This window comes from Euwallacea similis, chromosome 22 (assembly GCF_039881205.1).
Source record: "Euwallacea similis isolate ESF13 chromosome 22, ESF131.1, whole genome shotgun sequence".
Taxonomy (NCBI): domain Eukaryota; kingdom Metazoa; phylum Arthropoda; class Insecta; order Coleoptera; family Curculionidae; genus Euwallacea; species Euwallacea similis.
Genome location: NC_089630.1, coordinates 900,027 through 927,751, shown reverse-complemented (window position 1 = coordinate 927,751; position 27,725 = coordinate 900,027). Strand labels below are relative to the sequence as shown.

Below are 27,725 nucleotides of genomic sequence, written 5' to 3'. Positions count from 1 at the left end.
AAAAGTGCAGAGAGCAGGCACTTTATACTTGAGGGAAAAGTATTAGCTTGATCCTGATCAAGACAGATCCCGAAGATGCACAAATCCTTGAAGCAACTTAAAGGACTATTTAATAAATGTGTGATCCTATTAATTGGGTAAATATACATATAAATCACATAGATATATAATGAAAACACGTTATAATTTGACCAAATGCTCCAATTAAGAGACTGCATATTTAAATATTCCGCTCATTTGGATCTGGTACAAACCCGCGTCACCGAGGGGCCGAAGCAGTTCTCCAGAATCAGGCTGGACAAAGGAGTAGATGATCTGTGAATAAGACTGTTGACACAGACTATAATCATAGATGGTTCATAATGGTCCCTAGCTTAGCCCCTGCGGACAACCACACTCCATTTCAATTTGACCCTTATCTTTCTTGACTTTTTTGTGTATCAGGAAAGGTTTCCTTGCCGATTTTTGTGAACTGATCCAGTTCTCAGTACTTCCCATACATCCCCATCAGAACATCCTTCCACACATACTCTTGCACTCATTAGGTCTCTTCTCTTCTCCAACTGCTTAACTCCGTACTCGAACTGTTAACGGCACCTCTAAACTCTTCCAACGTTACGATGACTACCTCTTTCCTACCTTTTGCCCCTCATAGCCCCTTTTGCTCCACTCCCGACGGCCAGAATGGTAGCCTGGAGCCGATGTTTTTTTTGCTTTCCAGGCTTTCTATAATAGAAAGCCTGGATTCGACGTTAATAAACATCAGAGTATCATGTGTGCACTCGAGTAAACAATATTGTCATTTTGCACATTATCAAATAATGGCAAGCACTTAAACGTGGGACATGAAGCACTTTTAATCGAAATAGATACAATCGCTATAAAATGCACTCTCCTGAACAAACTTGGTAAAGAATCCACACTTCCATCCCTGGCGAACAATAAAAGCTCACACTTCATGAGTTTTTATGCCGGATTTTGATCGTTTGTCAAATTTCACAGGAAACATCTCTACCTAAATAATTGAAGAAAAGGTAAACGATGCCACTTCGAAGCTAAAATCCGGCTACAATTCATCGTAGTTTATGATCCGTTAACGATTAATTCTGGAGAAAGTTGAACAGTTACAGTAGTTAACAAGTTATTTATTTGAAAACTTCGGTTTCAGATTATTTGTTCGACAGGTAAATCAAGTTTCTAATAAATTAACCCGACTCAGATTGGGATTAATGCAATTCAAAGGTCTGGCTAAACACACAAATATTAATAAACTTTTTTAATTTTGCGTTATTGCCTGCAAGTTTTTGGAAAACAACTGATCAATATGCAATAAAAGTCAATATTCGATAATACAAACTTTCCAGCGTGGAACGATCAACTTTTTTAATATCGGAAACTGTAATGGAAACTGAGTTTTCCAATACGAACGCGTTTCGGGGTGGATAGCTCAACAGGCAATTGGAATAAACATTTCTGGGCGCAAACCATTCTGTTTGCTAAATAAACGTATAGTGTTTACTTGGCGAAATTTCTGTAAACATTATTTCTTTATAAAATGTGTTTTGAAGAAAGCGACTTGTTTACTGGGTTTTTACCCTCACAATAATTAGGCCAAAATTTTAACGAGACTGTAACGGACTTTTGGGAGCGTATTGAAACGAATATAAAAAGTTTAATATAAAATTTTATTGTGAAATGGACCGTCTTGTACAGTTTTACTCGAATTGACGTTGGATATAACCCTCGAAATGGTTTATTTAATATCAAACCCCAATATAACTTCCCTCTGTCATATCACGTATCTCCCAAAAGCGAGATACAATTTTTACGGCCCCGTGAACATATTGCAATATAAGAAATTGTAGTTTTTAGTGTTTGAACAAAAAAGTCGAACGGAATCCAATTTTCTGCTTGATTTCACTACTCCAGAGTTTGATCGCGTATCAGTCCATTGCAGTTTGGGTTTAATAAACTCATTAATAAGTACGATTTCATTAATTGTCCAACAAAATTTGTACTAATAAAGAAGTTTATTCAGAAAATTGAAACGTGAGAGGGGATGGAAGAGGGGGAAATTTGACCTTTTCGTGTTTTTTGCTTTTTGTTTGCATAAAAATTTATTTTGCCCACCGTCTACAATTTACCCCAAGGTTCTCTACTTTGTCATGCAGCGCCACGTTTCTGCTTCGAAACGCTTCTTCAGGAGTTTGTCCGAAAATTTTAATCAGGGAGCTTAGAGGAGGCGGAAGGGCACAGAAAAAATTGTAGTTTTTAGTATGAACAAAAAGTCGAATCCCATCCAATTTTCTGCTTGATCTCACTACTTCAGAGTTTTTATCGCGTATCAGTCTAGTGCAGTTTGGATTTAATAAACTCATTAATAAATACGTTTTTTTCTCTTTTAATGAAAAACAATTTTTCTCTCTTATACTTATACGTCGATGCCAGACCCGATTTATCGACCTTCTTTCTTCGCTTTTCCATTACAGTCATTTTAAAATCCATCCATGACGAAATTTCCGCACACCTTATTATTTTTATATTAAACACAGATTTTCCGGCCATGTTATCCTAATGGAATTTTATCCCAGCATCACTGATATAGAGCAATTTCCTGTCTCCGCCTTGAGATATTATTTTTAATTTTGTCGCCATTTCCGCTCAGTGTCCTGCGGGGTTTAGTGCTGCAGGAATTAGTCAAGATATTTCCTATAAAATCACATATTCCGAAAATCCGTCTCAAAGGAATATTTTTATGAAACCGTGTAGCGTGAAAACTCTGAAAGTAATGAAATAAAACCGGAGCATGTTGGGAAAACACACAAACTTGCTTTAACGTAAAAATATGGAAACAAACAAGTCCTTTTATATCTGACGAACTCAGAGAGAGCTTTTCATTTATTAAATTTAAAGCGGGGAATTTTCATTCCCAGGGGATCTCTCTCTGAGGTCCATCAAGTTTTGATTGAAATGAATAGGTACATGGAACTACTTTACCTTTGTGCGTGTTTGGCTACAATACAGTTTGTACGTCATCAAGTGAAAGATCGGAATATAAACGGGAATGCCGAACCACTAATTTTCCTGTTATCTTTTAAGGTTTGCGCCAAAGTCAATAAATAATAGGGTACGTTTTCCTCTCACGTAACCAATCTATAAAGGCGGGAAGTCCCATATTTGTTGGATCATCATTTTTACCGGATATAGTCGATATAATAGCTTTACGACTACATCGGACAGTGAAGAAATTTTAAGGGCATTTGTAATCCTTTTATCCCCGAGAACTACTTGGAAATATCCAAACAGGGATTTTGTTTTTCAACTACCGTAGGGAGGACAGGCAAAGCCCTTTGTACAGGAATACGCAACTCGAGCAACCGATTTGTTTTAGGGATCAACGTTTGGTATTTCAAAATATGTCTTAAATATCTATACCTGCTGCATTTCTTCATCTCTCTCTCTCTCTCTCTCTTTATGTCTCTATCTTAATCTCAAGCTCCAAGTCTCTACTTCTGTCTTATTATTTTACGCAGCAGTGTCCACATTATCTGCCAGATTTTTTGGTATGTGTGTCTACTCTCACGTTTCTGCTCCAAATTACCTCCTCGTGGCAATCTTCAAAGTCGTCGACCACCTAGCAGTCGCATCGTAAGTTCTCCCCAAGCTAGCCCGTATTTTAGCTTTTGTGGAGAAGAGACGCGATTTGCTAAATATCAGTTTTATGTGTAGTTTACACCGGTGATCGGAAACGAAGAAATTTGAATCTCTACGGATGTTCACTCCTTATATTTCGAGGCAGACGAAAAATACCAGATAGTTTAAAAACCCCATTTCCTGGAATAAATTTTGACGTGGGTGGTAAAGCCGGTATCATTTCTAAATCTCATAATCCTGAAAAGCCCCGAGTAACACGTGTGTCAAATAACTCTCACAAAAGGGAAATTTACCTTCGAAATCACTCTCCAACTTTGAGGAAATCCAGATGCTTCCCCTAAATACACCGAATGTGATTCATTACAGCGGACAGATGTTGGTATTAGGTGCAGTTTAATAAGAATATAATGGGATTTTGTTATCTTTTTAAAATGGGACAAAATGAGAAAAACGCTGCTGAATATCTGATTAGCCTAAGCTTTGTATTTCGCAATCTTCAGTATAATCCCGACGGCAGTCAAAATAATGGAATGAAAATGATATCCAACGTAATTTTTGGTTCTTTATTATTCTTGCTCGCAGAAAAAGTTCCCCCTTAAGAGAATATTTAAATATAATGACGGATCTGTTTCTTAACTTAATATTCGCTCATTATTTTTTAAGCAGGAGGGCCATTCTGAATAAGAACAAAGGGGCTTTTTTGCACAGTCCTTTATATTTGAGAAGCGGCGAAACGGCCCCAATTGACGGCAGTTTAGAGATCACATATGCAGTACATCTGTCGAAGTTCCAAAATGGCCCAAAAAGTTTTATCCAATTATTTCCCCAAAACAATGGAGTTTCAATTTGTATTTTGAGTCACGTCCGTGGCATCGCCCCAGGGCTCCCGTTTAATTGAAATAAAAGAACGGAGCAACGACTCTCTTGGGACACAGCAGGAAAACATGGGCTTCATTCATTGCTCTGTAAGTAGTTTTCTTTGTCTATGATCTCAATACGAGCGATGAGATTTGATAGAAATACACATAGAACCTGATTCAATAACTGCAAGATGCACATTATTTATATGTGCAGTCTCGAGCACCTGATCTCGAAACACAAAATAAAATTTTGCAATAAAATTCTCACGTATTTGTATTCGTTTGTTATATCTCTCCACAATGTGTGCTTCTCGGAAAGTAACCGATATTTTCTTTTAAAAATGCATGTCTTTGCCTGGACTCGAATGGAATTTACATTGCTCTTTTGCGATGTAACTTCCGAACCATAGTAAATTAATAATGAATAATCGAAACATACTAATTACCCTCCTCTGAAATTCCAATCATCTAAGGTTTTCGCCGAAGCTTGGCAACTGTGCTCCAATGGCGCACTGTTTCACCGTAACGGGAATCTATTATATTAATGATTTACAACCTCTGGGCAAAATTCTACATTTGAAATTTCAAGTTCCCAACAAAACTAAAGCTATAATTCTTCCCAAATTCTGGGACCTCAAATCTGCGGAGTTCGATTAATTTTCCTGACAAATTTGGAACAACAAATACATGAAGAATGTTTCGAAAAACTTCTACGGAGCTCCATCTGCAGAGCTTCCAGGAAAAATTGTGGAGCAACTTGAAGGACTCTAAAGAAGAAGCTTGACAACGGGTGGAAATCGGAAGTTACAAATTTGAAAAAATCGTAACTACTACCACTAAATTAATCCTCTCGGCGAGCTCTGTAACATGCCTCAAACCGCATGTCAATATCTTTTCAAGTTTCCGAGCTCCAGCACCATTTTGGTTTTTAATTTCTGCGATTTTTGGGGCCAAAAAGGACTGTTGCAAAAAATGCCTTTCCGAGGCTCCGCGACCACAACTGAATACTCACGATCAATATGAGACCCATATGAGTTCGTTGGACCAATAAACAACACATCGAAAATTTCGATTTTTTTTCGAAAAATGTCAAAGGGGGAAATACCCATTTTTTGCCAGGGGATGAGCTATAGCTACATTTTTACGACAGCACTCTATCTCCTCTGCAGTTGTCCGCTTTCCAGTAAAAATTTATGAGCCAGCATGGAGAAACTCAAGCAAAGAAATCCGAACGATTGTAAATTTATAAGCAGAAACTAGAATGATCGAAAAATCATAATTTTTGCTGAGAATGAGTGAAAGCGACATTTTTTCCAGTGGATAGCCATGAATCTCCTCCATAATCGTCACGTTTACAGAAAGAGAAAGAGATAGATAAGAAATTATGGAGGAACGTAGAGGGGTGCGGGCAAACAAACTCAAACAAATACCAAACAACCGACATGTCCTTTCCAGCTCAATGGCTCTGAATACGCTCTATAAACTTTAGATTTCGAATAAGAAATTATGGATCAACATAGTGTGGCCCGGGCGAAGAAAGGAGGTACTGCAGGTCGTTATAGCAAATGTTTGTTAGTCATTTTTAAGGTACTTGCTGCATTAAATGGTGTCCCCGCTTGAGACACGCGTTTCCCTGCTATGCAGACAATTTAAATTTTCATAGATTTACATAGCACTTATCGCGCCTCACTTTCAATACTCAAACATTTTCAATCTACTTACTCGAGTCTCAAATAATGTGAGAATGTTGCTGCTATCGAAAATCGTCTTATATGGGAGATAGAGGCGCAATGTGAAGCCAAGCAGCACATCAGAAAACATACCGTGGGATTTGGGCAATTCCCTAACACTCTCTGAAATTTGACGTCAACATACGAGGCCAAATAAATTAGAGTAGGGAATACGAAGAGCACGTAGCCCATCGACAGAACAGGCTGTGCAATATTAAATAAAAAGTCACCAACTTGACTTGAGATGTTCATTCCATCAGGATGCTTTCTGTAACTTTCTCAATCTCATTTTTGTACATGTTTTATTTAGCCCGGGAATGAGGGCTTTCATTGCGGTTGCGTTTATAAATGAGGAAGATTTTAGAATGTCTGGGCTTTCGAATAAATACAAATTGATTCAATACATCACCCTTAGGAGGAGATAAATGCTGAAACAAATTTAGAAGCTATTACACTAAGAGCCATAAACATTCTAGAGGAATTAGGGCGATAAAAAGTCTATTTTCACCTTATCGGCGGAAACCAGCAACTCGAAGCGCTAACCTTATTTTTGTCGAAGTTAGTGGCCAGTAATGTTTTAGACCCCTAAATTATGAGCTTTTACTGTATTGGAAAGCGCCCGATATCTTTTGTAGAGGTCTTACAAATTCAGCTTCCTTCCAGAGCTCTGCATGCGGTAAATAAACCTCAACGAGAAGACTCTCGACCAAAAACAAGAATACATCAGTATAGAGGAAACATTTTCATTAATGTAACATATATAATTCAATTTCCCAATAAGGGAGTTTCTGCTTTAGAGAGCTACATGGAGGGGCTCAGACGACAAAGCTTAAACGAGCGCAGTTCTAAAGCAGAAACTGAAATTTTTGAAAAATCGTTAACTCCTGCTGGGGACAAAATAGAACGATGATTTTTTACTGCTGGATAGCCCAGAACCTCCTCTATGTCCATCACATTCCCAGTAATTATGGAGCTACACATCGGGGCTCAGACGAAGAAACTTAAATTACAAATTTCCGACCCGAATAAGCAAATTTAATTTCTCGAAAGTAACTTTCTGTTTTCGTGTCGTTATTCACATTTACGCATTAATATTTAAATGGGTTCCTTAAGACAGTAACCTTATTTGTCAACGCTCAGTATACATATTTAAACGCGACTCGCTACGCATGCTGAATGGGTGCTATTAGCGAAGCAGCAGGCAAAAGCGGACGTAAAGTATTCCTTCTTTGATATTTAACGTTTCGGAGACAATACTGAGGAAATTCATGAATAAAATTAACTTTAAAATGCTTAAAACCACCCCCGGGCTATGCTAAAATTACAGTTTAATTTGTAAAGAAGAGAAACTGCGTCCAAACTACACCGAAACAACAATAATAATTAGTTTCGTGGAGGGCGAAATGTTAATGGAGAAACGTGGCCAAAGTTCCGAGAAAACAATGCTTTTAATATACATTAATGTTTCATATTGTTTTAAAACACTTTTTCATTAAATTATAACGCGCTTGACCAGGGAAAAAATGCTGACATAGCAAGGTTAAGTGCCATTCGAAGTTGGCATCAAGGTAACATTTCTAGTTCTTTTGAGGGTACTCGTAGATTTTTAAGGGCGCAACACTCGACAAAAGGGCTTAACATTGGAGTGTGCAGCACGGGAAACAAAAAGTGAAAGAAACTCCAGTTACGCAACTTCTTTGAGTGGGCTCCAACTTAACTTTACAATAATTATTCCCAGGATTTTGCTTTCTGAGGTGTAAAAAGCATGATCTTTGCTTAATCGATAGTTAGAATTTTTCCGAAAGGCACATGAGCGGAAACCCATTTAAAGGGAGAAATACGGAAATGGGAAAAGGATCAACTAACAACCCTGAAGCAGCATTCCAAGCTTAAGACAACGGAAGAGGTTTACTGAGCCGTCAGCCGGGAAAGCCATAGCTTGTCGATTTTGAATGCCTCATTACATTTAAAAATATCCAATGCACACAAGCAAATACTTTATTTATTGATTTATATCCAATCTAACTTGACGTGTCATTCGCTTCGCTGCAGAAAAATACATGATTTACTTATTCAACACAAAGGAGACGACTGGGGAATTCTAAACTTCCCTTGTTTCCCGATTACAAAACTTTGGTAGTTAGGCAAGCAGTTCAGCACAAGATTGGCAGTTAATATTTTATGCTTGCTCCGAGATTTATATTTAATATGGAAAGTACTTGCGGATTCCCGTAGAATACATGAAACAAGATCGATGGATAAGGCGAGTTTTTGGGGAAAGACGGGGATAGGAATGGACAAAGATCTCGATATTTTTACCACAGGGATATTTTCGAACGGGAAGTTTCCCGAGTAACCTAAATTTCGATAAAATGCATAAAGCTTGATGCGCAAAATTTGGAAAATCGATGGCCACATCGCTCTGAATGTAGAATCGCATTCGTGAAGACACAAACTCTGCAATATCTCAAAAACTGCTCTAGATTCTTGTAAGACTATCTATTTTGAAAAAATCAGTAAGGCTCAAAAACATAACATGATACAGGGTGTATCATTCAATATGTTTAACTTTCAAACACAATGCTGGTCATGTCGCCAGAACCGCTCGAAATCAATTATATTACTACTAATAGGCTTTAAAAATATAACATCAATGTACAGGGTGTCCCTAAAAGATTTCTGAAAAACACTAAGCACTTAAGATCACATTTCCCTTTACTGCAAGAGGGAAATCATAGGTGCAGAAATGGATATAAATCATTAGGGAACTTCCTCAATTTGAGAAAGTTCTTCCGGGCTATATATAGAGTTTAGAAATTAAATATGAATTTTAAACCATTGAAACTTAAATGAGGAATGATTGATTTCAGCCCTAAGATGTTATTTCTCCAGGCAAACGGGGGAGAGTTTCAAGAAGGAATGGAGTTGAAGCTTCAGCGAACACTGCAAAAGACGCTTTTACATATTTAAAGAACTGAATTTTTGTTTTATACAACTTGAAATTTGGATCATATCGAAGATCGTGAGGAACTTCTTGGACGTTGTAATTTGAAAACTCGCGTCCTTCATCGCTCTAAATATGTTTGCATGAGTCTTTAGAACGATTGAGGCCGCGAGTTGTATAATTGTGGCTTGATTTGTAGATAACACTTTTATTTATTGAAATTTAGTTATTGCCACTCAATTGTTTGTATGAATTTTCTCCTATTCTATCAATATATGCCCTCCTTCTTCCTGCAGCACACGTCAAGGGAAACACAATTTTTAATTACACCATTACATCAAAAGAACGTTTTAACTTGAACTCTGCGTAGGGAATGATGTACCTTTAACCAAGTTTGAATTCTAACTAATGAAGTTGGCCGTGCAGGCATGAAATATTTATGACAGCTAAATTAACGAGAAGCTCCGTCCTTTGATCCCAGATAAGACGAATCAGCTCATAGAGCAAACACACAGATCAAATGGGGCATTTAATCAATACTTCGTATATTTAAACATTCGTTCTTTATTAATCAAAATGTTGTGAAATGTAAAGGCGACCCACATTTGTCAGGTTCACTTTACGCCTTCCCTTAAGCGAGCAAAAACATTGTAACAGAGATAAAGCATTATGTTAAAATGACGAATATGAGGCTTTGAACATTAGAGTTTCCATAAATAACACTTTACGCAAACGTCTGCTCGTTCATTCGATGACACCTGACGCGTGAAATATTACACAGCTTTGTGTCGGTTAATGCTGTAACTTGAGATAGACCACTCAGTTTCAAAGGGATAAAAAAATACTGTAATATCGTTCTTTAGTGGGTTTCAGAAAAATCTTTCAAGCTAAAATGTCTTTGGTTTAGCAGAGTGGTGTGGCTCAAATGAAACTGGTGAATATCACACGGTTTTCTTAAGTGGAGCTAGATTAGACTTAGGAAGTTTGGTGAGTTTGAATGGGAATAAAAAGCTATTTATGTTTCCGATTGGGAAACGCATAGTTTTGCGTAATAAGGCCCTTAATGTAACTAGGTCGTACGAGTTTCCTGCCTGTGAATAAAAATAAACATGTTCGAAGCTTTCTCCGCACATACCCATTATCAATATGTCGAAAACTGCTCGAGATTGATATAGAACTACGCTTGAACAATATCTCCTTTAAACTTAACAAGATTCAAAAGCCTAATGATATACAAGATATCCAATTTAAGGAAGTCAAATTTCCTGCCTCTCGATGGAAAAGGAGGTGTTTTAGCTCCCTCAGCATAAACTGTAAATTAAAGGTTTAAACATGTTTTAAAATGTTCTAAGACAGTTTCAGAAAAATGCTTCAAGCTTCTATATTTTTATTCGGGAGATTGCTGCTGCTCAAATACCACTAGTGAATATTTACACGGCTTCTCTAAGTGGCGATAGATTAAGTTTAGGAAGTTTGAATTGCCACGACTTCCACTCAGTTTTTGGGACCATAAAGCCAACTTTGCCAAATAAGGCGGTCGTGATAAGAACATGTTTACTTGTTTTGCCGCTGAATTATTGCATGTTTTATTGCGGCGCGATAAAAACACATGGAAAACGTTCCAAAGTAAATAAGTTTGAGAACGACTCAAACTCCTGAAAAATGCGCTCTGTATAAGGCAGATTTTTGTCCAATCGATTTCCTTAATACACACCAGATTGCCTTCAGAGACACCTGTAGCCGGGTGATTGATGAACGAGCTGAAGTACTAGATTAATAAATTTTTTATTTCTCAAAAGAATTGCTTGCCTTCAGGGCCGAAACTTTAAAATACATAAAACCGGCGTAATAAAGGCCCTCCTCATATCCATCAGCTCTAAAAGAGAGCGGCTCAAATAGACGACTCCTTTTTGCGCTTCGAAAACTTGTCACCATTATACTGATTGCATTTCTCAGTCACCTGTAGGCCCGTGATTGATGACTTCCTGGGCGCTAAACGCGATTGCCTCCAAAAAAAAAGAGGAAACTTCTACTGCCTGTAAAGAGCTTTAGAGAATATCCAACTTTAATTGAATCCCTGCTGTCTTCCGATATCGATTTCAGGGAGGGTACATCGTAAATACCCTTAAAATAGGCTTAACGGAATCCTCTTTGTTGGAATTGTCGTATTCTTTGAATTCGTCTTACGATCTTAGACCCGTAGCAAGGAGTTTAAGAAAAACCTATTTTCAATCCTCGATCCAGTTCGTTTGAGGATTTAAACCTGAGATACCCGCGTTAATATGGAAAAGGTTTTTCTACAATTTGAGTTATATTTATGACAGGCAAAGTCGAGCTCACACAAAAGGACAACATAAATATAACTCGGATCGCCCCTTTCCGCTTTTGTAAGAAACAGCGCGCCCTTTTAAGAGTAATCATGTTTAGAGCTCAGGAAGCTATCAATCACTGAGTTACAGGTGACTCTTGAACGCAATCAATATAATAGCCGACGATCCATTAAGAACAGGCCACCAGCAAAAGCAGAGCTTTATTGCAAGATGTAGTATCCACGTGATTAGGTTTGCTTAATGGGTTCAACTTCAGCAGTATTCCAGATCCAGGAGAAAGATCAATTGAGATTCTGTAGAACCATAACCAGGAGGCCAGAGCTTATTAAATGGACATGTGAATCATTTGACTCAAAGTTCCCTCTATAAAACCCTCTACCTTCACCGCGACCCTCTCCTCTATTTCTCTTCTTTCAAAATCCTTCTTTTGCTCCTTCGAATTTCTTTTTTAGTATATTTTGACGTCGACGACCATTCTGCAATTGGAAATTTCATTGAAACTAAAGTATAAGGGTTTCCAGGTGCTGTTAAAGACCTCCTCGTTGCATGACTTTCCGATTTCTGCATTGTTTTAGTTTTTGGAATATGTAGAAACCCAGCTTCCAAATTGTGCGAAATATTCATTTCCTTACTAATCACAACATAATCCTTTCTTCCTTTAAACGGTGTAATTCCAGTGCGAAGTCTCAAAGCTTTAGCAAATTTTTAAACCTGCAAAAACTCTCCCTTCCGGTTCAGCACTAAATATCTCGAAAACTACTGAAGATTTCTATAGGAACATTAATAGCAAAAACTCCCCCTATGGACAGTTGAACCTAATGGAATTATAAAATACAGGGTGTACTATTAGTGGAATTCGATATTGCGGCTTTAAAATTTATTGCAGAAGCACTCCAGAATAAGCCTCTATATTCCAGATTCACGATATATTTTTGTCCAGAGCTCCTATTTTTAAAATAAGAACCATGCCGTCACATAAAATGAATTTGCCCCTAGTATTTTCAGATCACCCTCTGTCGGTAAAACTCTCTCTGGCTTTCGATGTTTATAGAGCAATCCATAGTTTCTGACCAGCTACAATTCAAGTCGAACTAAAACATCTAATCTAATGACGGTTGAAGCTGAAGCACTTAGCAGCTACCTTCATTTTGAAAAGGGCACGAAGTTAGCCCGTAATTAGATTTGCACGGGAACGTGGTGTTTGGACCGAAAATACAAAGGAAAGGCGAAAAATTTCTGGATTCTCTGGAATACATCTGTCCGAGCAAAAATTATAGAATTCGAATTAAAACGATGTCAACTCATGAAATAGCCCAAGAGCATGCATGTTGTTATTAAGTGTAGTCGGTAATTACATTCTGGATGCGCTTTGCAATTGCAAATTAGACTATATAACCCCAAGAGAATTGCAAACACTCTGTGTCAGCTTTGATCTGGAAGCGGGATTTCGATGCTGGACAGTTTTCGTTGCTTTGTGGAAGGATAATTTGTCATCACGAAATTGTGTTTGACTAGGCATTTTTGAAGTTACATACAAAGGTAACAGCGATCCAGGTTCAATAGAAATTGGGCCCCGCGGAAAGAGCTTTAATCAATGATATTGCCCCACCACGAAATTAAAAACAAAATCCTTCTCATCCTGAAGTCGTTTGATTTACTTTGCACCACTCTGAGAGTAGGAGGATAGGGTAAAATTGCATTTCAGACCGCTCAGCTGATAGCAGAGCTACCAAAAGGGCAGATAAAAGGGTATGAATTGCTGAGTTCCACTAACAAGCCTTATCATGCATTTGAAGGTATTCCCTTTGCCCCAAGCCCTCTTAAGGGGGCTTACGATTTCAGGTATAAACTTTATTATTTGAAGCATCCAGAATTCCCTTATTGCATCCCTAATACTGTCACGTAGTTACTAAAATGGATTTGACCCTCTTTCACAAACAAGAATTTATGTCTCAAACATTTCCCTCTATCCGAATAACAAGGGCACCAGTAAAGCTGCAGTAAATATTTCCAGAAATATCTAATTTTAGGCTCCACTTTCAGAAGAAAAATGGGACAGAGCTCTGGAAACTACAAAATTAAAACACTGCTGCTACTTAATGACTCTGGATTTTGCGAGGGAGCATGAGGATTGCTTGCATTTGGATATGTTCACTCAAATTCTGAATAGAGTCTGGCAGAGTCTTCAGCGCATTTAAAACCGCCCCCTGCAGAAAAAAATTTTAACTCAAGTACCAGTGATATTCTGGATCTACATTGGAGGTTTCATAAACAGCTGTGCAGACTGGTACCCTCAATATTGGATCGCAGAAGATATTGTGATGGTGACCGCCAACTACTGCGTCCATACCTTTAGATTCGTATGTAACTCTTATCCAGAAATCCGAAATATGAGATGAAAAATCTGGATTTGCAACTACTGGAGACCTGAATGTTCCAGAGAACGTTGTTTTGGAAGACTAATATTTTAACATTACCCACCAATTATTTAACTTTAACATGGACTTACCAAAACATTCACTTATTTCGAGCAGACAGTGGAAGGATCACAATAGCAGGCCAAAGTGCTGGAGGATCTTCTGTTGGGTGACAACTATAAACTCTAGCTATTCCAGTTTATTCTAAAATCTGCAACTTTTTAATGGTTAATCTCAGGATTGGTTAAAACCGCCATAATCAAAAGCGATTCTCCAACGAATATATGAGTCTTTGACAATAATCTTTATAATTTGTAATGTAATTATGCTCTGGGTCTGGCTCAGAAAGTAAACGAGTCCTTCAACGAACCATCGACAATAGGGCTTGTATCATATCTTCAAGGCTTGAACTCAGAAGCCATCGATAAATCCTCAACAGGACTCTCTGTAATACGTTCATTTGCCTCATATTCTGTACTGTACGAATTTGGTCTGAAGAATTATCCCTGCCAGTCATGGAGCTTCAACATCCAGATCCCTTCATAACTCAACTTATGAATTAAATCTTCGAGTCTGGAAACTACTCTGAAGTTCCCATGACGATTGTAGTAAACTCTGAGGAAAAACTATCTTTAGCTGCAGGTGTTTTAGTTCTAACTTTACTAGAATTTAAAAAATGTTTATTTTTATTATTTTTTTATTTTATCATCAATTTTGTCTGCAGCCGTGGAGGTTTTAAAGAAATATACAGTTACAGCTGACGGCAATTTAGACTCCTTGGTTCCGGTCAACTTTAACCTTAAACCTACAGTTACAACCCTAGAAGTTAGGAAATAAATCCGAATAATTTATGTGGGGAATTCCACCTTTGAAAGCAATTTAGGCAGATATATCAGGGTGAGTTTTCACCCATAATACTACGAAATTATCAGTTTAACAGTGATAATCAATACACGCGGAGCGTCATTCAGGAAGGAAAGCAAATGGCAAAGTTCACCGATGTCTATTTTTATATATTTTTCTACGACGGTGTGGCTGGAAGAGTCAATACTACATTTCTAGGTTAATTTTGGGGACCTTGAGCTTAATTCTATCAAATATAACTCCAGATACCGATAGCGTTGCTCACGAAGAAGAGCTCAAATACAACTGGAGCATCAAACCCCTAGGGGGCTCGATGAGGCCAATCTGCTCACTCACAACCGGATGATGAGGTTGGGGACCAATTTCGTGACATATTTGTAAGGGACTGATTAACCTAATTTCTTTGCTTGATAAGGGTTTGACTTTCCCAAAGGGACCCTATTCCAAATGAAGATGCCACTCTTTAGAACGTCACATGAGAGACAGTCTCAAATTCATAATATATCTTCTTGAACATTAATGCATTTTTGAGTCTGGAGGTGAACTTTAAAGGGGATTGTTTCATTGGATGGACTCGGATGTTTAAGAAATATGTCCAAAGGCCCTATAAGATTTATTAATTCAATAAAGAGTGTGCGAACTCGCTTCGAGGTATTTTATTGCTATGTCCGTTGTAAGGAAATGCATTTTCCAGAGTTAGTTGCTAATTCGTATTTTTAAGCAGTATATCTTAGGGCATTATTAGACAATAGACTATCCATGAGGAGAATTTTTGGCCATCTTCAGTAGTTTTCGAGATATCGCGATCTAAATTAGAAGGAAGCACTTTCCAGAACTTTAAAAGCTTATGCATGTATACAGGCCTCTAATTTGGATTTTTGCAATAGTATACCCTGTTCTTTCTAATTCCATTAGATTCTACTGTCCAAAGGAAGAGTTATGGCTAGAAATGTTCCCATACAGATTTTTAGTAGTTTTCGAGATATCGCGAGCTGAATTGGGAGGGAGAGTTTTCATGGATATTAAAGTTTACTGAAGCGTAGGGCATCCAATTCCGATTTTTCTAATAGTGCATCATCAATTTTATGATTGCACTAGATTCTACTACCCATGAAGAGCATTTTTGCTGAGAACGTTCCTTCGAAAATCTCGAATGGTTGTCTAGAAATCTCAAGTTGAATTATTCGAAGAAGTCTCCATGCACTTTCAGTGTTGCCCCTCGAGATTCCCTAAACACAATTAGTTCCTCTGGGTCATTTTAGGAGTTTCCGATAAAAGTTGATTCCTAAAGAATCCGAAATGTTTTTATGGCCATTAGAGGTAAATTCGTGACAAACCTCCCTAAACGTTCCCCACACATTTCAATTTAAAATTAGTGCTTTAATTTAGACCTTTCCTTCGCTATGGGGAAGAATTTATGGTTCCGCAACTCCACATGAAACAAAACGGGGCTTTCCACTAAAATTTAGGAAAAATCCCGGCAAGCGGTTGTTTTAATATCGCTTGATTTATAACGGCATAGCAACGAAACCACTAAATCAAGATTTAAGAACATAATTACCAGTGAGCCCCAAGTCAGGGAAACCTGAAAGAATAGCCGACACGGTGCCGTTTCGAAAATTCCTTTAATAGAGAATGGAAAACCTATTATTCAAGCTCTAAGCCTCTTTGTGTGTTTTATTATTTAGTGGCGCTATCTGGAATTGCTGGATTTTATTTGGGTTTTTTCTGAAATCTGGTTGGTCCAGACTCTCGTATTTGCTGGCCCCAGATTCCTCATAGCTTTGTTTTGGATCAATTTCCAGTTGTAGAGGTACCAATTACTCGAATCAAATCAACTGAAGTAACACAAGTTCGTTGAGTCAGTGAGGTGATTAAATTAAGGGTTTCCGACAGCGTCCTGTCAGGAAACACAGAAAACAGGGAAAAGTACTTTGTTCGTCCTTAACTTCATTAACTGCGGGCCACAAATATCGACAGAGGTTCTAAATAAAACTAAATCCAGGACGCCTCCGGCCGGCCGAAGCACTTAACAACTAGTTTCCGAAACTCGGAATCTCCAGCCCCGAAAATGTGCTGTAAAACGTGATTGAACTGCTCAGGACCTCTTTTGTTCTATTGTGTTTGGATTTGTCGAAATCAAAGTCAAATGAAGAGGAAGTTTTATTTCGTCTTACTCAGCGAGAGCGGTTTAATCGAGGAACGAAGTTTCATTCCTAACTTACAAAGGTTTATACTTCACTGCCTGGTTTGGCCTACATAACACGCCCTTTGCGACTTTGTATATGACAAAAATAAACACTACAGCTACAAGGGCTATAAAAGCCAAAATATCGAGCAAGTAATATTGGTAAAAAGGCAAATCTATCCCCGGAGACCTCATATGCTCAGCGCCCTTAAATTTGGCGACATGTTCGATCCAGAATATCGCTGCGTCCAAGGGATGTAAGGGACGGTCTTTAAACTTCTTCGAGACAAGTTTTGCTTCATGCCTTAACCTAAATTACTCCAAAAATAGCTAAACGTTCATTGAAACCTTCGAAAAAGAGCTCACTCAACACTCAAAGCTTTCTCAAGGGTCTCAGTGATGACCTCCTCAGTGGCGCTCTGCAAATGGAGGACCAGCCCTGCTCCGCTGTTCTGAATGGCGTAAGAATTGTACAGCTGGTCCCCAAACTGCGGCATTGCAACTATAGGTACCCCACAATGCACTGCTTCCATAGTTCCTAATGAGCCCCCGTGAGATATGAAAAGTTTCACGTTTGAGTGGCCTAATGTGAATTATTTTAATTCTCATGTTCGCATAGATATTCTCGACGTAAACTAACACAGAATATCGAACTGCGGCATCCATTTCCTAATCATTACATTGTCCGGCTTGTCGGGCATGGTGTCGTTTTCCCATTTCCACAAAACCCTTTGAGGCAGTTTGGCAAACGCCCTTATAAACGCCCTTAGCTGCTCCTCAGGAAACGTGTCGCTTTTGATCATGGATCCAAGGCTGAAATAGATTACTCCTGCATCTGAATTATTTATCCAGTCCTCTATATCCTGAAAGGCGGGTAAGTTGTTAGGGTATTTGAATTATTATATAATTGACGTTATTTTTCACCACGGGTAATGGTTTTGGCTTTTTGTTTTTCCCGAGATGTAAACCTCCGACCTCAATTACGTTGGGAGGCAAGGGCATAACTCCATCAATGACATAATGGCTGTTCACCAAGACTAAGCTGACATTTCTAGGGTCCGCAGGTTCAAGATCGAGATAATATCTTGAGTAGTCCTTCGCAGCTCCATCCATTGCCAGATAATACCTGAAAGTGCCAGCTATTTTTTGAAAACGATCTCTAGCAGTTTTTAAGATAATTAACTATATGAACTTTACACTCGGGGCAGAGAAATCAGGAGCGTCTTGTCAAGTCCCTAGAACTTTATGGCGTATCTTAAATTACTTACCAGAAGACGGTAACATAGTGCGTTACAGTATTACTAACCCTATCCAGAAACGACATGGGGGCTCTGAAACCTCCCAGCAGGTTCTGGATATACGCAGGATTGTACGGAATTCCATACCAGTCATAGTGCCACGCCAAAAAGGAACAGGAAGACAAACCTACAAATCAGTGACTTCTCTAAATTGCAGCAGTTACACGACCTCTTTACCAATAAATGGAGCCTCAAACTTCCTAATCATCCCATTGTAGCAGAGAGTATTAAACATTTCCCCAAGAATTACGTCATAGTGGTTATTTTCTTCCAGGAATGCCCTCAACTGCGGCCTTTGCAGGTCCACAGGACAATTATCAGAGGCAAATTGCCTTAATAGCTTTAGTTGTTTGTAAGGGAAAGACACCCCTCTATCGCCTACTGTGGTGAGGTCGATTGCATGCAACATTGGTTGGCTTTCCCTTAATAAGACACTCTAGAAAGCGACTTTCAGGGGTCGTAGTAGATTAAAAGCAACACAACTCACCCTAATATTTCTAGAATTTCTAGGTTTGACATGACTCAATATGGTCAAATTATGGCCTTGATCTGCGAGCTCGTTGAACAGGGCTGCAAAAGCGTCGAAATGGCTTTTGCCTGGGTGCCCCACTATTGCTAAGACGTTAAGGCACTGTCTGGGTTGAATGTGAGTTAACACCCAAAGCAGGGCTAATATCGCATGACTGCTTCTTGGCCCCATTTTGCTGCTGCTGCTGCTGCTTGACTACTTTTCACGTTATGTTGTTACGTCAAAGCTTTAAGAAAATTCTTGGGCATCTACTTATATTTCAGATCGTTTTACAAGCACTACTCAAGCTTCGGGCAATCACAGCCACAATACGAACACAAACGAAAAGATCGTTATTGTTATTATCTTATCAAAATGGGCACTTTAAACGTTTTGAAGAATGTTAAACCTGATAGTGTTGAAAATTCGGTTGCTGAGAGGTGTAATGAACTATTAATTGTGTACTCACGTGTTGCGCTGTTGCATATCAATGAGACTTTAGGCAGGTCTATGCCGATGATGATTTCGATAAATTGAGACACTTAAGCCCCAATCGGGGTCGGTATACTCAAAACGGCAGACTTAAGGATTAAAAAGGCTCTAGACATCGAGTGGATCTATGTACATCTATACGCCCGCACAAGCGTCCGCATTTCAGCACATGCTGCCTAATTGGCATTAGAGTCGACAGAATTCGAACTGAAGTCTGGGGTTCTAAGGAACGTTATGATGATAAGCGACGTCAAGATTGTTTATTTACTAGTCGTTTAGATGGGGAAATGCTGCTTCTCAAACAAAAACCTTACAGCTGTCTTTCGAAGAGTCTCTGCCATTACTAGGCCATGTCGAGAGGTCATCAAACGAGTAGCAAAAGCCCTAATTAATTATCTAAACTGGCCTTAATTGGCTTCGTCAAGTCATGTTTGGCCTATCGCAATTCAGCTGAAACGGCCACCTGATAAGGCCCGAATTTGGAAGTAAAGTTAAGTGCCCGAAGCACGAGGAATTCGGTTGCACCAGGAATGTCTCTGTGTAAGAGCAAATGTTGGTATTGACCAGAAAACTGGACTATCAGGATGTGCGATAAATCAGTTATTGACGCACAAACGTTCCTTATTAAGACCGCTAGGAGCGAGAGGAGACTCCCTCAGCCTCTCCCCCACCCGCGTCCTGTAATTTCCTTCCAAGGGAAAAAATTGCAATCATTTTTCAAACCCTCGATTTAATATATTATAACCAACAAAATATATTTTTTCATAGTGGGTTATTTATGACTTGTTGCCTCATATGTTAGTGTTAACAAAGCGTTTTGTATGGTCCAGTTTAGTGCTATCAGCTGCCCTCATCCAATTGCTTTTGTCAAGCGAGATTTATCATTCGAAATGGGCAGAAGTCAGCGCGGTATATAACAGACCTTGTTATTTTTTCGGGATGTTGCCTTTAGACTTGCTGTGTAAAGATATAGATTATTCTTTAAATGAAATGATGAAAAATAATCGGCGCAAAACGGGCTGGGCTTAATATGTGTCGCCATCAATAACTCACGGTCTTGAAAGCAAAATTGACGTACCGGGCAATATAAAATATGACGAAGGACTAGCTCTGTCTTTCGATTGAAAGGATGTCCGCCATTTGGGAACGTAATAAATTATCAGTTTTATTAAATTATTTGGGGCTTCCCAGCCAAACGATTTTACACGATAGAGAGAAGTTCTAGACAACTACGCTGCCCTGCTGGTGACAAGAGTCATTGTTAGTTTCTATAACTGAAAATTGTAGTCTGAATTAGTAGATTTGTGCATGCAGACAAGTATTTATGTCCCAAGTTTAATGGACTCGACAACAAGTTAACTGATTACGAATTTTGCTTTTGAGTGATACGACTGTTCAACTACTGAATCGACTGAGGAAAATGTCCTAAATACGAAAACGCACGCAACGGCCAGATTATTAACGTGCTGTCAATTTTACCAGCAGAATCATTAGTACACGTTAGTCAAGTTCTTTAGCTGGGTGTTTAACTCGACAGCACACTAATAATTTGACCTCTTAATACCACACCCTGTATGGACGTTATAAATCGGTGATCAAGGGGGCTGAATTCTAATCTAATTATCCCTTTATTGGTCTCTTACCGCTTCCGAGTTACAGAGCCTGGAAAGCTGACACGGACAAAAAGGATTTGTACAAAAAGTCGGCTTGGCATTTTCGCCGTTCCCACGCCAAAAATTCGACTTTCTTAACACCCCGCATTGTACATTCATGGATTTCGTATATCTGCATTAAAGGAGGGTGAATTTTGATATAAACGTCCATATGCCGGACTCTTATGGTTTCCGAGCTACAGAGCCTCAATAACTGATGCGGACAAAGGGGATTTGTACGGCTTGGCATCCTCGCCGTTCCAACACCGAAAACTTCACTTTCTTAACGCATCACCCTGTATATTTATGGATTTTGTGAATCTGCAGTAAAGAGACGTGCATACTAATGTAAGCGTCCATATTTCAAATTCTTATAGTTTCCGAGCCACAAAGGCCCGAAAATATTTATGCACAGAAGAATTTTCTGACACGAAAAACTTGACTTGCTTTAACACAACAATTTAACACAACTTTATGAATCTGCAACGGAATTATAAGTTCACAGAGAGTGGTAAGGGTCTTTCAGAGACTGTAATCAAGTGGTCACTAATTTTAGGATACTTCTCCTCAAACCGCCCTCCAACTGTTTCCGAAATAAAGAGCTTTGCACATGCGAGTTTGCAAAATTATGTATTTTAGCCTTTTCTCATAGCTGCCACCCACACATCTGCTTCCCACACGTTCTATATTCCCCCGCTTGCCGAGACTGTAATCAGGGGGATGATGGTCTATCAACAAGAACAAAGGAACGGCAAATTCACAAAAGTGTAATTACGACTATAATTACTAACAAGGCAATGACTAAACACATTTCAGAGATACTCCATAGACCGAAGATAATTTCCCCACCGTACATTGACCGGCAATCAACTTCACGATCTTCAGTCACGTACACGAATTGCTGGTTAAATCATCTCTAGGTCAGACCCAAACCCAGCCGATGTTATTAATGGAAGATACAGTATTTTTAGCGAATCAACCAATGCACGTTATCAACACGATATCGAGTAATGGTGCCAGAGTTCGAAAAAGTTCAATGTTTTCATCACTCAACGAGGCAATTACTCATGCAAAATATGCTTTTCTTAATGATAATAATTTAGTAAATACATCTCAATAAAATTGGGATTTATGTATTATAAAATATATTTATAAATTGCTAATGTTAGTAACCTATTTTTATGCTTCTATATGGAACTATTACCATAAAATCATTTTTTTGAGTAAACTTGGCAACACTTTTTTGCCGCGTTGTCACATATTTTCTTTGACTTGAAGGCTGTTAACAATTTGTATAGATTTTTTATTTCGTGCGAGCTTCCCATTTGCGATTCGAAAATTAGTGCTGAAAAGTTAAGTGGCCTTTTATAAAACGTTCTTTTAAGAATTTGTCGCGATTTTCTGGATTTTCGTCATCATGCCTAAGCATCATTGAGCAGAGCGTGCAAGGAGTTTGTTGCCTCATTGATTCGTTATTTTGAACGAGAAAGAGATGCCGATGGTCCTCTTTTGCCCCTGACAGGTAATTTTAATTTAGTTGGTATGGGGAATATGTAAAAATTATTGTAATGGGCATGTTGGACGAGATGGGAAAGCTATCGAAGCTGCTTTAAAAACGTTCAAGGAAGCTTCAGAAACAGTTACCAGAGAAACTCGGAAAAACTGCATTGATCATGCGGATTTGGAAATGATGAAACGGTACCAGAGGGAGCAGATAATGGATAGAACAGAGATAAATCCACTAATAATAGATGCTGACTATGAATCTGACGAATAAGATAGCGATGATTAACAAATATATACGTGGAGAAATTAAAATAAAGAATATAAGACTTGGTTTAATTTTGATGAAATGTAATGGTCTGAAACAAATTTAATCCTGAATACTAAGAAACTTTTGAGGGAGTGGCAACGTCGAGCGATGACAAGCATGATGATGTGCATCGGATGATTCGCTAAAAATACTGTACATTTGTGTGTGCCGCGATATAGAGATAAATCAGTCCCTTAATTATGTTTAAGCTAATAAATGCAACGATAATACTTGTGTCACTAGTGCTAGTGCGAGCTGTCACATGCTACAACATTTTAGTGATATTCGGACATCCTGGGAAAAGCCACTATGACGTGTTTAAGCCGCTGTTTCAGGAGCTGGGGGAACGGGGGCACAACATAACTATAATCAGTCACGTAGAAACAGAAGGTGGATATTTATTTAATAATATATACTTAAGTAGATTTGGTACAAATGAGAAGCAATTCAGTGGAAAACAGTGGAGGTCATTTAAATTTATTTCTGCCGAGGGCATGATAATGATCCTTTACACGTGGAGTTCTAGTGATTCAATCACCGTAAATTTTCAGGCGATATAAAAAATGGAAAGGATGTGCTTCTAAGCAGACAGCCCCTCACCAATTTCCTCGATTTAAGCATGTTTCCCGGCAATCGTCTTCAAAAGTACATGGAAACTCACTTGATAGCCTACTTTGGCAATATCGTCTATCCCTCCGCCCTGCAAAGCGCTGAACTGCAGCAATTTCTCCTCGAAGACCATAACTTTGATGTGATATTAACGGAATTCTTCAATACAAACTGCTTTTTTGGGCTGATCACCAAGTACAAAGCACCGTTCATCGGTCAGTGTCACCTTTTCGATTAAACGATTATCTAGAATAAATGGTTTAGGTCTTAGCTCATGCTCCATGATGGCCTGGCATAGTCAGTGGTTCGGGTCTCCAGTTAACCCATCGTATATCCCCTCAATTTACATGGCGCATCCAGTCCCAATGACTTTCTTGCACAGGGCAGAAAACACTCTTATGCACCTGGGTACTGTGCGTTGAATAAGCTATGCATCCTATTCTCAATGTTTTTTAGTCGGTGTTGCGTGGTATAAACTATTCATGGAAAGGCCAGGAAGGGAATTGTCTTTGAAGTATACTGGATACGAGCCTGCAGACCCATACGATGCCAGTCTTTTGCTTTTAAACACCCATTATTCCCTACATGGGCCCAGGCCCTTAACTCCTTCTATAGTGGAAGTGGGAGGCATCCATGTGGCCTCTAAGAAACCCAAACGTCTACCAAAGGCACTTTCCCCTGATTTTTCCTTATGTATTTTATAATGGAAGTTTTCAGGACCTGGAGAAATGGACAAACGACTCAACCTCTGGATTAATCTACTTTAGCCTGGGATCTCTAGCGAAAGGGCACACCTTCCCACAACCCCAACTAGCGTCTTTCCTGAAGGTATTTTCCAAACGACCCGAGAGGGTTTTGTGGAAGTGGGAAATTGACTCCATGGAAAGCAAACCTGAGAATGTTATGCTTACCAAGTGGGCCCCTCAATTTGACGTTTTATGTATCTAAATCAACAATGCGACGTAAAACCTCCCTTTAAAGAACTGACATTCCAGGTCACCCCAACACCAAACTTTTCATCTCCCATGGAGGTCTCTTGGGCACAACTGAAGCTGTGCACTGCGGAGTTCCCATGTTGGTAATGCCGCAATTTGGAGACCAAAATTTAAATGCTGAAGCAGTGAAATCTCATGAGGCAGGAGTGATTCTGAACCTCAGAGAAGTTACTGAGGAAAAAATATCGCAGGCCTTAGATATGGCTTTAAGCAAACGGTAAAAAGAGAATTATAATATTAGTTTACGTGCTCGTCATTATCGCTCTTCCAGAACAACACAAAATGCTAGGAAACTTTCTGAAAGGTTCAGAGATAGGGAAGTCCCGCCTATCCAGACAGCTGTTTACTGGATAGAGCACATTGCCAGGAATAAAGGAGGACAGCACATGAGATCTGCTGCTATAGGAATGCCGTTTTATCAGTATTTCCTGTTGGACGTTATATTGTTTTATTCGCTAATAGTTTTTATCTTTGTTTTTGTTATTTATAGGACGTGCAAAAAGGCAGTGAGTTTATGCGTAGGAAGTGGAAAAGAAAAAATTTCATAAAGATAATTAAATACACAATAAAATTGTCATTATTAAATTTTTCTTCAGGAATCCTGGAGAGAAATTAATTGCGCGGATATCTGGTTGCATACTTCAGCTCCCAAGAATTGCTAGCGCCACCGATGGACTTAACTCGAAGCTCGGGGATGCCTTATTGAATTTCGTGTTGGAACTTAGTCATATAACGAAATTTGCAAGTTTGTTCCTAATTTACCAAACAATTCAATCATGGCTGGGACAGAAACGCATATCGAAATACGCATTTATGTGGTTGTATACTTTGCTCTGCGAACGGCTGGCGCCATCTATGATTTCACATCGAAACTTTAAGTTTAAATAGGAAACTTGCCCTTTTTATGTGGACCAACTTGTAGAAGTATCGCGAGATTTCAAACATCTAGTATTCCCAGTCCCCACCACTCCTCATTGTTCTCATTAAGATGAGTGCGGATGATTTAATTCCGCATGAAGCTGTTTGATTCACACATAATGAAATTCTGCGATTTCGCTTCTCCTGAAATGTCTTGATCTAATTGATCTAGATCATATGCCTGTTCTTGCGTCACTTATGAGAGTCAGTTCTACCGGTAGTGCTATTTTGCTTATGTGTGACTTTGCTTACCCTCTTTCACTTAAGAATAGCTAGAATTTTGAGTAAGTAATTTAATTTTCGCCGAGCTTGCAGCACACAAAAGTTGCTAAAACTTGACATTTTAGCTCTTTGTGGAAATGTTGAAGCTTATCTAATTGAACTTATTCATGTGACCGTCCTTGTTTAACTTATGCAGGAGGGAGTTTTCAGCTGTTACTTCCATTTTTGTCCTCCTCTGCATTTGCGCAACCCCGCTTGTTATATTACCTGGATATCAAGCTTCTGGAGCCTTCCATTTTCACGGCATAAGTTTTGATATCTGATTCACTTTTACTCAGATTTGTAGGTTCTCATGCGAGGATTGCTCCTCTTGCCTGGAACTCCCGTGCAAATAATCCGATTGACTCCAAATTTTCAGGGTCGAAGAAGCGTTTATAGGGCTTCTTTTGGTTGAACTTTAGGGAGGTCTGTTGGTCGCCACTGCACCACCTCTCGCTCTACCTAGAGCTGCACTGCAAATAATTTAATTCACTTTAAATTTCCGAAGTCATAAAAGCATGCATAGGTGCTCGACTTAAAGTCTCAAATGAGAGTTCTTTATTAAGCTCCCAGAGGTTCTAAAATGCGAGTAAACGATCCTTACACTTGCCATGCAACGGAGGACCAAAATTCTCGTATTTGCCCGGAAATAATGGGGAGAAATAGGACTCCAGGTTCAAGTACTTGGCGAAAATATCCCGAGATATTACTTATCTTTTTCGCAACAACATAAACAACGCAATAAATAACAATGGAAACAGCCAAGGCGGCAACGAGTTATTGGAGCTAAACCTTTACGAGCGCCTCGTTTTTGTTATTCCTGCCGTTTGCGTCGTGTCATTATGCAAAGTAGATGGAACAATATGCTAGGCTAAATGTATATCCAGCTTATTCAATTTTTATGATTGCCTAGTTAGCTAAAAATAGCCATCGGCTCCGGAGTGCAAGCAGAAGGCCCGATAACATATGGCCGATTAAAAGGAATCCGTATCGAACTCCACAACAAAGTTTAAGGATAAAAGTCAACCGGCAGTCAAGGATGAATTAAATTAATCGAAAAAGCGGGTCTCCCTGTGCCTGACAGTCTAATTTGGCGAAACTATGCCAAGAAAGTTCAACTTATAATTGAGTCCCATTTCCGAAGGCTTAACTGACAGTCGTCGAGAGCAAGTTTTTGCACGGTCAATTTGTGTCAAGAGCCTCGAAGGTCGCCATGAATGAATTAGCGCTTAAACCATTCAGACCTTTCACAATTATCCAGGACCGGCAAAAATTTGCCGCGCGACGCACTCGATTTGACCGATGTTACTTCCGAGTCGCCGCGACTACAAGGTAGCGCCTCAAGGTAACAATTACCGTAACCGTTACCTAAAAAGTGTTACTTTAAAATAACCTTATCGCTGTTTTCGGAATGTTCCCATTAGCGACTTAAATCTCCTGGCAGCATTGTCATTCCCCGGCTACATACCATAATTAGCGTTTAAATTGCACAGTGTTATAACAAATCCAGATAGAACAGTCACATTAGTGGGGGTAATAAAATTTAATTTTCATGACCGAGACGACAACGTACCCAATTAATTTTGATTCAGTCATTCGACGCTTCATTGCCCTCCATCCTGCTAATTTCCATTTTCCCTAAACTACTGCCAGAAAGTGATTATTACAATGTGCTAGAAATTCTAAAGTGACAATTATACTAATTAGAGCTGAAACTATTGTGTAAGATTCCATTCTGTTCCCGCGGTTAGACGAGTTAAGCACTTACCTCGAAACTCTGTACGGGGTTTAATAACCCCAGTTCGATTCGGAATTCAAAGAACATACTTCTAAGGGGAGGAATTTTAACTATAGATCTCCAAAACAGCCAGAGATGAATAAGTGCCAGAGCTCTGATTACATTTAGTTCAAACTTGAGAGGAATTAACCATAAAGTCGCGAACCCAATTGAACTAAAACCTGATTCCTTCGATGCTCCGTATCTGTGTATTCACTTCGAATAGTTATACCGGGAATGTAACTTGGATACAGTTTCCAAAGTCCCAAAGTGCTGATAATCATACTAATTTGAAACTATTATACGACAATCTCCTTCGATTGGAGTGGAGCCTAAATGGATATACTACGTGAGATTTGTCAGAAGCATGCTTATTTAGTTTGGAGACGTGCATTTGGGATCATTGTAATTAGAG

General features: G+C 38.9%; 2 protein-coding genes and 1 pseudogene across 4 annotated transcripts; 2 read left to right on the top strand and 1 right to left on the bottom strand.

Moving 5' to 3' along the window:
* The first annotated feature begins 8,824 nt into the window (after positions 1–8,824).
* LOC136416306 (carboxylic ester hydrolase-like) lies at positions 8,825–15,419 on the top strand (annotated as a pseudogene).
* Positions 15,420–16,949: 1,530 nt separating this feature from the next.
* On the bottom strand, positions 16,950–19,148 carry LOC136416271 (UDP-glycosyltransferase UGT5-like). Of its 2 annotated transcripts, none has more exons than XM_066401371.1 (7): positions 18,773–19,148; positions 18,463–18,721; positions 18,262–18,412; positions 17,912–18,119; positions 17,628–17,850; positions 17,354–17,570; positions 16,950–17,297 (listed from the first exon to the last, which is right to left on the bottom strand). In XM_066401371.1, exons 1-7 carry the CDS (start codon positions 18,983–18,985, stop codon positions 17,021–17,023), a joined length of 1,548 nt encoding a protein of 515 aa, XP_066257468.1. In that variant the 5' UTR covers positions 18,986–19,148; the 3' UTR covers positions 16,950–17,020. The 2 variants fall into 2 exon arrangements, with proteins under 2 accessions (XP_066257468.1, XP_066257467.1); XM_066401370.1 differs by having other exon boundaries at positions 17,912–18,113; positions 18,256–18,412; positions 18,773–19,147.
* Positions 19,149–22,914: 3,766 nt separating this feature from the next.
* On the top strand, positions 22,915–24,912 carry LOC136416273 (UDP-glycosyltransferase UGT5-like). 2 transcript variants are annotated; one of them, XM_066401375.1, is made up of 7 exons: positions 22,915–23,140; positions 23,302–23,574; positions 23,624–23,767; positions 23,816–24,027; positions 24,077–24,299; positions 24,355–24,571; positions 24,626–24,912. In XM_066401375.1, exons 1-7 carry the CDS (start codon positions 22,951–22,953, stop codon positions 24,900–24,902), a joined length of 1,536 nt encoding a protein of 511 aa, XP_066257472.1. In that variant the 5' UTR covers positions 22,915–22,950; the 3' UTR covers positions 24,903–24,912. The 2 variants fall into 2 exon arrangements, with proteins under 2 accessions (XP_066257472.1, XP_066257471.1); XM_066401374.1 differs by having other exon boundaries at positions 23,816–24,030; positions 24,080–24,299.
* The last annotated feature ends 2,813 nt before the right edge of the window (positions 24,913–27,725 follow it).

What these genes read in the sequence shown, in the direction of transcription:
- LOC136416271 (XM_066401371.1), bottom strand. Translation starts at nt 18,985, where the DNA reads ATGGGGCCAAGAAGCAGTCATGCGATATTAGCCCTGCTTTGGGTGTTA. An exon ending in GAAATTCTAGAAATATTAGG is followed by an intron (nt 18,722 to 18,772) that starts GTGAGTTGTGTT and finishes GTCGCTTTCTAG; the next exon opens with AGTGTCTTATTAAGGGAAAG. An exon ending in GCCGCAGTTCGATATTCTGT is followed by an intron (nt 17,571 to 17,627) that starts GTTAGTTTACGT and finishes AATTCACATTAG; the next exon opens with GCCACTCAAACGTGAAACTT.
- LOC136416273 (XM_066401375.1), top strand. Translation starts at nt 22,951, where the DNA reads ATGTTTAAGCTAATAAATGCAACGATAATACTTGTGTCACTAGTGCTA. An exon ending in CAGTCACGTAGAAACAGAAG is followed by an intron (nt 23,141 to 23,301) that starts GTGGATATTTAT and finishes GTAAATTTTCAG; the next exon opens with GCGATATAAAAAATGGAAAG. An exon ending in AACCCAAACGTCTACCAAAG is followed by an intron (nt 24,028 to 24,076) that starts GCACTTTCCCCT and finishes GGAAGTTTTCAG; the next exon opens with GACCTGGAGAAATGGACAAA.